General features: G+C 51.1%; 1 protein-coding gene across 2 annotated transcripts; it reads left to right on the top strand.

Moving 5' to 3' along the window:
• Positions 1 to 854: 854 nt before the first annotated feature.
• PPP1R14A (protein phosphatase 1 regulatory inhibitor subunit 14A) lies at positions 855 to 9,002 on the top strand. Of its 2 annotated transcripts, none has more exons than XM_084861392.1 (4): positions 855 to 1,132; positions 3,386 to 3,466; positions 4,203 to 4,235; positions 5,681 to 9,002. In XM_084861392.1, the coding sequence occupies exons 1-4, from the start codon at positions 932 to 934 to the stop codon at positions 5,792 to 5,794; spliced, it is 429 nt and encodes a 142-aa protein (XP_084717518.1). In that variant the 5' UTR covers positions 855 to 931; the 3' UTR covers positions 5,795 to 9,002. The 2 variants fall into 2 exon arrangements, with proteins under 2 accessions (XP_084717518.1, XP_084717517.1); XM_084861391.1 differs by having other exon boundaries at positions 858 to 1,132; positions 5,425 to 9,002.
• The last annotated feature ends 708 nt before the right edge of the window (positions 9,003 to 9,710 follow it).

Genomic DNA, 9,710 nt, shown 5'->3' with positions numbered 1-9,710 from the left:
TTTTTTTTTTTTACAGAGAGGAAGGGAGAGGGACAGTTAGAAACATCGATCAGCTGCCTCCTGCACACACCCCACTGGCGAAGTGCCCGCAACCAAGGTACATGCCCTTGACTGGAATCGAACCTGGAATCTTCAGTCCGCAGGCCGACGCTCCATCCACTGAGCCAAACCGGTTTCCGGGTCTCCGCTGATGTTTCTTATGTTGACGATATCTAAGATATTTGCCTACTTATGGATAGTTTTAAGCAGGGGAGGGACATGGCCAAAATTAAGTGTTAAGGTATCTTTCTTGGACGTTTCTTGTCACTCTTGCTAAAATTGCAACTCCATAGAATTTATCATATTCTGAAACTCTATAATATACTGTACTTATATGTTTAATGCCTGTCTCCACCAAAGAATGCTAACTCCATGAGGACTGGGCTTGTCTCTTTTGTTCACTGACCTGTTATAGACACTCAGTATTTGTAGAGCAAATAAATGGACGAATGAATGCATGGATGAGTGAATAAATGAAGCAACGAACAAATGATGTACAGTGAGTACTATGGATTGATGTTCCCGAGCAAAGAAGGATGGCACGGGCCTCCTGCACCGTTCCTTGCAACCGCCAGAAGGCGCCAAGAGGCGGGTTCCCTGAGTCTGTCTTGGTACCCCGATCCTGTGATCCAGTGGCCTGGAGCCCCATTCGCCCTGCCTGGCCAGAGGCTCACAGACCCTACCCTTACCTGAGGCCCTGTCGGCTACCGGCTTTACACCAGCGCTGCGGCCAGAGAGAAAACTGAGGCCCGGGGAGGTTGGGGCGGGGTGGGCCCCGAGGAGTCGGAGCCCCCGCCCCCGCCGGCCCCGCCCCACCCCGCCCCGCCGCGTAAGAGGGCCCCCGGGCGCTAGGCGAAGGCTCACTGCGCGGCAGCGTCCGGGCCGGGACGCGATGGCAGCTCAGCGGCTGGGCAAGAGGGTGCTGAGTAAGCTGCAGGCTCCGTCGCGGGCCCGCGGGCCGGGGGGCAGTCCAGGGGGGCTGCAGAAACGACACGCGCGTGTCACAGTTAAGTACGACCGGCGGGAGCTGCAGCGGCGGCTGGACGTGGAGAAGTGGATAGACGGGCGCTTGGAGGAGCTATACCGCGGCCAGGTGAGACTGGGAGGGGCGTGAAGACGTCGGGGACTTTGGTTGCTTGTGCTAGCTGCTGCACACGCACGCCAAGGGGTCGGGCACTCATTGCACTTATTGGCTTGGCCATCCATCGTCGATGGCACTCTGCTTGTGGACACAGAGACACACACTTGAATCACCTGAGATGTGACCAAACATCTGGGGAGGGCCAGGGGTTTACCATCTGGGGGGTGAAGAGGCAAAGTTGAGGAGTCGGAGCAGCCATATCTGGAGAAAGGGTGGGGGGAGGGGATGTCTTAAAGCCAAACATAGACATGATGACAGGGGAATTATAACCACGCAGAGATACATAGCAAAGGAAGCAACAATAGTCACAGCCGTTCACAGTAGCAAGCTATAGCCACTCACAGGCACAATGAGCAAAGCAACAGCCATACACAGACCCTCAAGGACACAAGCTGTGATCACTTGCAAATCAACATATGCTACAGCCGTGGACATCCATGGCATAGTAGAACAGGCCACAGCCATATGCAGACACACAACACAACTAAACTACAGTCACATAAAAGGACTCCAGTTACAGCTCTTCATAGATATACACCAGCACAAGCTGTATCAACTATTGGTTGATACAAGCTACAACCATTACAACTAAATCATACCGTTACTCCCTAAAGGCAAAAACAATAACTACAGGACATATGCTACAGACACTCAGGCATAAAACCACAGAAATGAGCCTAGCCGGAGTGGCTTAGTTGGTTGGAGCATCATCCAGTGCACTGAAAGGTTGCTAGTTTGATTGTCGGTCAGGGTTGAGAGTTCAATCCCTGATCAGAACACTTACTGGCAGCTGATTGAGGTTTCTCTCTCACATCGATGTCTGTCTCTCTTGCTCTCACTTATGCTAAGCATGTCCTTGGGTGAGGTTTGAAAAAACAAAAGCAAAAAAGACAGAAATAACAGTTTCACCCAGATAGAGAACAGTAAGCTACAGAAGGTGTAGGTACATGTGGACACAGAAATGGCAGAAACTGTAGCTGCCCCTGGGCACACAGAGCATGAACTATAGTCTTGCATTCACTGGAGCCTCTGATGGAAGTCATACTTTGTACAACACAGATGCTGGGGACACAGCTCTGGTTCCTGATGATCACAGGATTACACAGACACACAGGAGGCTGAAATCCTCCACACAGTGTGAAGATGGTAGAAGCCATGGCCCCTCACAGTGACATGAGGTCCCTCTGTTCTCAGACACAAATGGGCTTGTACAGATGACAGTGAAGTCCAGTTGCTAGTGGTAAGTGATATCCTAGAGGTCACCCTCAGGCGGTGGGCACTATGGCTGTCTGTAATACATGATCATGAGAAAACACAGTAAGCCAGAGCCACACACTTTACACCCATAGGACCACAGGCCCCTGTGCAGGCCACGCACATGATGCCACATACCTCTGCACCATCATGCTGGCCCCAGCCCCCAGCACAGGGGCACCCACAGGTGTGTAACACACTTATATACTCCATGCCTTTGCTGAACACCCACTCCTGAAGGCTGCACTAAAATCAGCAGAACTTTGGGTGAGGGAAGAAAACATCTGTTAGACTCAGAGATCTCATGCTCAGACTGCTGGGCTCTGTCCCCAGCAGGGATACTGAGCCAGCCTGAGGTTGGCCCTCTGGCCCAAGAGGCCATTATGAATCCCCTTCTTAGTTGCTTAAAGTTAGGCTCGTGGCTCATCCTACCTACTTTGTGGGAAAGGAGCTTGATGGCCATCTCCTTGAGCCCAGGAGGCTGCACTTGACCCCCTGTGCTCCTTCCTGTCGCCTGGGGCAAGGGGCCAACCCTAGCAGGCTCTGGCGGCAGCTCCCCTAGCTCCCCTCCCCCACACCTAACTCTCAGACTTTTCCTTGCAAGGGCAGAGCCAGCCCCTCTCCTGAGTCCCAGAATCTGACATTCCAAAACTCCACCCGCTGTGGGAACTGGGGCCAAGCAGAGAGACCCATGACAGCCCTGAGGCCCCTGGGGCCCAGGGGTCCAGGCATTTGAGCTGGCATAGGCCCTGGGCCTCTGTCAACTCATCTGTCACTCCTACCCCCAACACCCAGATGTCCCGCCTTGGCGGTGCTGTCCCTGACTGCCACATTACTGCTCTGGAATCCGCCAGCTGGGCCCTTGGGCCTGGCTCCTACAGAGCCCCTGGACAAAAGCAGGGGAGGGAGGGAAAAGGGCTCCTGACCAGCTTTCTCTTCTCCCTGCCTTAGGAGGCAGAGATGCCTGATGAAGTCAACATTGACGAGCTGTTGGAATTAGAGAGTGAAGAGGACAGAAGCCAGAAAATCCAGGTAGGTGGAGGGGAAAGCTGCCCCCCAGTCCTCCACCACGCCCCTCCCTAAGATTCACAGCAATGGTTACCATGTTTATTGAATCTTTACTATGTACTTGGAATTATTTCAATTGCTTTACACTTATCTTTTTAAAAATATATATATATTTTTTATTGATTTCAGAGAGGAAGGGAGAGGGATAGAAAGATAGAAAAATCAATGAGAGAGAACCATTGATCAGCTGTCTCCTGCTTGCCTCTCACTGGGGATAGAGCCCACAACCAAGGCATGTGCTCCCGACTGGAATCGAACCCAGGACCCTTCAGTCCACAGGCCGATGCTCTATCCACTTAGCCAAGCCGGCCAGGGCTACACTTATTATCTTATTTAATCCTCACAATACCCTATGAAGTAGACACTACTCTCCATTTTCCAGATGGTGAATGTGAACCCCAGGAGATGTAATCACTTGCCCAGGGTCCCACAGCTCAGGAGGAGCGGAGCTGGGAGTCATAGCAAGTGGGCAGTTTGGCTCTTATGGCCTGTTTTCTCCTAGAGGCAGGAAATGCTGTGTGACCTCACCTCAACCTGCCCTCAGACTGTGTCCCCCCTTAAAGACAGGTGGGACCTTGGAGTCTGACTTCATTGTTTTGTTGCTTGGGGCTTTGTTAGTAAGGGAAGGAACTGGAGGGGCAGAGGTATTGTTAGTCATTTACTATTTAATTTTTTTTTTTTTCCGTGGGTGGGGGTTTAGGGGCTCCTGAAATCCTGCGCGAACCCCACAGAGGTGAGTTTTTTGTTCCCCCTTACAGGCCCTGTTCTGGCCCCCTGCATCCTCATGGGGAAGGGGGGTGTCTGGGGAGCAGGGGAAAGCTGCCATCCAGGACCAGCAGAGGGAATTCTGGGGAACCCTTTTCTCTCTCTAGTGGTGTCTTTTATCTTCTCCTCTTTTCCCATCTGCCACTGGGCCTCCATTATCTCCTCTCCTCTGAGAGCTCCCCCATCTGTCTCCTGTTTTTTTTTACCTCTGCTATGCTCTGTCTGCTTCTCCCTCCTCCCCCTCGGGGCTCCCTTCCACATCTGTCTCCCCACCCTGGGGCTCCCTTCCACATCTCTGTGTCCCTGCCCCAATCCCCCCCCCCCCGCCCCCCCCCCCCCCCCCCCCCCCGCCCAATTTTCCAGGCCTTGAAGCTGAGCAGCCCAACCCCTCCCACTTCCTTCTCTGCTTTAAAAGGGAAAAATATTCATGTTTCTCTAACTAGCTCTGGCTGCCTGAGGGAGATTGTGCGTCTGCTGCTCTGCAGGCTCAGGCTCTGTCCCTGGGGACCCTTCTGGTGATCTCTTGGCCTAGGAAACATCTTGAATGTTTCTGTGGCTCTGTTTCTTTCTCTGTCCCTTTGTCTTTCTCTCTGACTCTCTCTCTCTCTCTCTCTCTGCATCTCTGTCTGTTCTGTGTTCTGGCCTCTGTCTCCATCTCTCTCCTAGTCCCTCTATCCTTATCTATCTTTCTCTGTCCCTTTGTCTTTCTCTCTGACTCTCTCTCTCTGCATCTCTGTCTGTTCTGTGTTCTGGCCTCTGTCTCCATCTCTCTCCTAGTCCCTCTATCCTTATCTATCTTTCTCTGTCCCTTTGTCTTTCTCTCTGACTCTCTCTCTCTCTGCATCTCTGTCTGTTCTGTGTTCTGGCCTCTGTCTCCATCTCTCTCCTAGTCTCTCTATCCTTATCTATCTCTATAGCTCCCTGTCTTGCTTTCTGTGTCTCCATCTCTCTCATTCCTTATATCTTTCTTTCTTTGCCCTCTCCCATCTCTGTCTCCTCCCTTCCCCTCCCACCCCAATCTTCTTCCTCTTTATGGCCTCTCCTCTTCCCTAACTTCACCTCCACCTCCTCTCACTGACCTGGTCAGGTCAGAGGGGCTGGGCTGGGCAGGGCCCCACCCCTCCCCCTGTTCTCAGCACCCTCCACCCTGTCCTCAGGACTTCGTCCAGGAGCTGCTGGTGAAGTTGCGAGGCCTCCACAAGCAGCCCGGCCTCCGCCAGCCCAGCCCCTCCGGTGACAGAAGCCTGAGCCCACTCCAAGACCGGGCCCGGACCTTGCCACCCTGACACTCTCTGGCCACTGAGACCCCTTAGCCCCCACTTCCTAGTGCCCTCCTGGCTTGTTTATAAGTAGTATTTAATGGTTCTGTAACAGTAACACTGAGTGCCTTTTTCCTCTCCTTGGTCACTCTAGGCTTCCCCTAGCTCCACTCCTAAAATCTTCCTCTCCTGCTGGTCTCCTTGTGTCCAGCACCCACAGCTGGCCCACACAGATGGAGAATCACTCCTCAGCGGCCAGAGAGCATGAGAACAGGCTCTGCTGACCTTCCACCCCCGGGACTCACATCCTGTCCTCCCCTCCCCCAGCCTTGGCCTGTCCCAGCTGCCAAGGCCCTAGTGTACAGAAGGCACCCAGCTCCTTTGGGAATGATGGCCTGCACAGGACCAAATATGCCTGCTATCACCACAACACATCATGAACAGTCATCATGCCATGAATTTTATTGAGCACTTATTGTGTACTTGACATGGTCATTGAAATTGAGACCACAAAGAGGAGAAGAATATGACCCCTGGAGTCAAGGTGCTCACATACTGGTGCAGAAGATTAGAACAAAGGGGTGAACGGTCCAAGATACCTGGGAGCCCTGAGAGTGGGAGGCACCTGTCATGCTGGGGGTGGTAAGTTTTTGGAGGGCTTCCTGAAGAAAGTCCCATTGAGGCAGGGCTTTGGAGGATGCATAGGCATTTGTGTGAAATGGATATCCATGTCTGAGGACTTGGAACCTGTGTGTGTGGGAATTGACATTGATGCTGAGCCAGGGAAGATAAATATTGGCAGGGCCCTCCACCAATCAGAATAGGCAAGTCTTCCAGGGGTCCATCAGGAGAGCCCCTGGGCTGGGGCATGGGGAGACCTGAAGGGTCCCAGGGCAGGAGCCTGAGCATCAGACATGGGTAGTGACTATTGACCAAAAACTGAAAGGTATGTTAGTACTTACAAAAAAAAAATTCATTCTTTTTTAATCCTCATTGGAGGATATTTTTCCATTGATATTTAAGAGAGAGTGGAAGGGAGCAGGAGAGATACAGAGAGAGAAACATCAATGTGAGAGAGATCCATCAATTGGTTGCCTCCAGCATATGCCCTGACCATAGCTGGGGATCAAGCCTGCAACCCAGGTATGTGCCCTTGACCCAGGACCCTTCAGTCTGTGGGCCAATGCTCTATCCACTGAGCCAAACCGGCTAGGGCTATTTCAATAGTTTAACAGCAGGTCTAGTGTACTAGTGATCCCAGCTGGGTGCAGTCAGGAGTGTGGCTGGGGTTGCACCAAGGACCCACAGGACCAGAGCTAGTGTGTCCCGCCCCCCCCTCCCCCCCCCCAGGACAAAGCACATCTGTCTTGCCTCTGCTGACTGAAGTTGGGGCCCCAGCTGCAGTTCCCACTCCGGGCCACCCTGCAGTCTGGCCAGGATCAGGCACCCATCCCAGGGAGTCTGAGTTCCCATCTGGCAGGAAGAGAAGGTGCCCCTGAAGAAGAGCATGCAGGGTGGGCCTGGCTGGTCCAACCCTTCGGGTGGCCTTGCTGTCCCTGCACAGATAGGCCTCAGCTTCCAGTGCCCCTTTCCTCCACACAAAATGTGCAGAGAATGAATGTGTGGAGACTGGAGGTATCCCACCTCCTGGCATCTGAGCGCCTGGGCCTCTCCCAGGACACCCACTGAGGCCTAAGGAACTCTGAACTCCCTCTCACAGAACCTGTTTTTGGTTCCTCATCTTTGTGGAGGCGGCATATACTCAGGTTCCAAAGTCCTGGGTGTGCCTCTCAGTTTCCTCATTAGGAAAAGGAGGGCTTCACAAAAAACGAAAGCCCAGATTACTGATGTCATTTGCCCGAAGTCACACAGCTAGGAAGTGGCTCTGGGCTTTAATTTCAGGCTCCAGAGCCCAGCTATTTTATTCCCACACTATAGCACTCCTGTAAACGATAGCAATGATTGCTGTTCAGTGGCTGGAAGAGGTTGACTGATTTATACTAAGGTGCTGGTAACTTCTCACAGCCTATCTGAGAAATCCTATCTAAAGGGCAATACAACTTGACTGAAAATAAGGCTACAACAAAGGGTTGAGAAGCAACATACTGAAATGGGTAAGAGCCCAGATTCAAATGCCATTTTTCCTACTTCTGGCTGTGTGATATTGAGCAAGTCACTTAACCTTTCTGTGCCTGTTTCCACATTTGTAGAATTAAGGTGATTATAATTGTATCTACCTCCCAGGGTAGTTGAGGCTTAAATGCACAGACCATAGGCACATAATAAGCACTGTTATCAACCTGATTGTAGGGAGAGGGAGCTGGACCATTTGCTTCTACACCCCCATACCTGGCCAGCAAGTTGTCCCTTGGGAATACCAACCCACACCCCTGGAACATGGAAAAACCTGGCCTGCCCCCCTTGCCTCCTTCACTAGGCTCTGCCTATGAAGGTCTGTGGTCTGCTTTCTACTCAGCAGCCAGAGGACGCTTTTTCTCACTCCTACATTAGTCTCCATCCATCCTTTTCCCTCTTCTCTTTCCTCCAAAGGTCACTGTTTTAAACATTTTCTTGCTATTGTCCCGGTATATCCTCATGCAAATACAAACCAATGTGAACTTATATTGCTTCCCCTCTATACACTGACAGACATTGTGAACATTTTCCTAACCTTGCTTGTTCCTGTAATAGCCTATCTTGGGGATCTTTCCTATCACAATTCTCCAAAGGTTTCCCTTGGCCCCAGAACAGAAGCCAAAGTCCTCCCCTCCATGGTCACCATTCTGCCTTCCTCCCTGTCCACTCTGTCCCTTGCCTGCACTGGCCACTCCATCCATCTGGCTCTTCCCCTCCAGGATCCACAGACAGCTTTCCTCTTCACAGAGCACTCTTCCAGAGTCCTGCTCATTTAGATGTAATCAGAGAGGAGTCCTTACACCTCTTCCTTAAGGAGCCATGCTCAGTCATTATCCTGTTACCCTGGTTTATTTTCTCCATATAATTTATGAGACCCTGAATTATCTATCATTTTATCGTCTGGCTAGATTCCCCCACTTTTAGAATATTAGCTTCTGGCTTGCCCTCAAACATGGTTCTATTCCTAATGTCTTCAACAGCAGCTAGCAAGCAATAGTGCTTATCCAACGACAGTGCCCCCTGGTGGCCACCATATACAATAGTAACCCTCCTTGTGTAGAAATGAGGCCTTGGTGCCCCCTCCTGCCTGTTTTGAGTTTTACAACTAAACTCCAAAGGTCAGTTACTCCAGGGGTGGTCAGGAGATAATGAATTACAAGAGAAGGCTCTGAGGAAACTACTAAAAAATACTGACCTTTCTGCTCTATACCAGCGGCTTTGCTGATTGGAATAACTATTACGGGAAGGCAGGGGAGGTTTGGGAGGGGGAGGTAAGAGGTCAACCCAAGGAGTTGCATATAAGCAAAACCAATGGATTCAAGACACTGGGGTGGGGTGTGAGGGCATGTGTGGGGTGGGGGCGGGGTGGGGGGAGTAAGGGGAGACTGTGGGAAGGTCAATGGGGGTGGGGGAAGAAGACATGTGCTACTATTTGTAATGCTTTAAACAATTAAAAATAAGAATAACTATTGGAAATGGGCTTGCATCAATGATATGACTGGTATTCACAACTGACTAAAATGTCTTGGAAACACTTCTTGTCCTCATAAAGAGGGCAGTGTTGTGGGGTCGAATCCTGGGTTCAAAATAAGACCACTAGAGGCTGATGATTAATTAAAAAAAGCAGGCAAGGATTTATTAAAATAAAAACTGGCCAGGACAGCCGCGAGAGCACCACACACAGGTGGTCTCCACATGACTGCACTGTTCCAGGTGTAGGCAAGTCTTTTTAAAGGCCTAAACTGCAAGAATTTCCCTTTGTTCCTAAATCTTAAAGACTAAATTCTAAAGACTGGGACAGCCTGCAGGTTTGGTTCCCAGTCACATCCTGCTGGACATTGGAATGTGGCCCTATCTTGTGATAGCCGATAACACAGAAGCAGAGCTCAGCGGTTAGTCTCTAAAGGTTATCTACAGTATCTATTCCTGAAGCTACTGAGTCAGTGGGAATCAATCTTCTGTGGTTCTGGTCCCTGGCAAGGGAAAATTGCCTTAGCCTCCAGGTCTCCACCTGGAAGCTAAGTACCCAGTGTTTTAATCAGATGCAG

This window comes from Pipistrellus hanaki (genome assembly GCF_964339955.1).
Source record: "Pipistrellus hanaki genome assembly, chromosome: 15".
Classification (NCBI taxonomy): Eukaryota; Metazoa; Chordata; class Mammalia; order Chiroptera; family Vespertilionidae; genus Pipistrellus; species Pipistrellus hanaki.
The sequence above is the reverse complement of the archived record's forward strand: the minus strand, read 5'-3'. Positions and strand labels throughout refer to the sequence as shown.

Excerpts from the sequence above, each read along its gene's own strand:
- PPP1R14A (XM_084861391.1), top strand. The coding sequence starts at position 932 with ATGGCAGCTCAGCGGCTGGGCAAGAGGGTGCTGAGTAAGCTGCAGGCT. Across the intron at positions 1,133-3,385 it reads AGGAGCTATACCGCGGCCAG|GAGGCAGAGATGCCTGATGA; the intron begins GTGAGACTGGGA and ends TCCCTGCCTTAG. Across the intron at positions 3,467-4,202 it reads ACAGAAGCCAGAAAATCCAG|GGGCTCCTGAAATCCTGCGC; the intron begins GTAGGTGGAGGG and ends GTGGGGGTTTAG.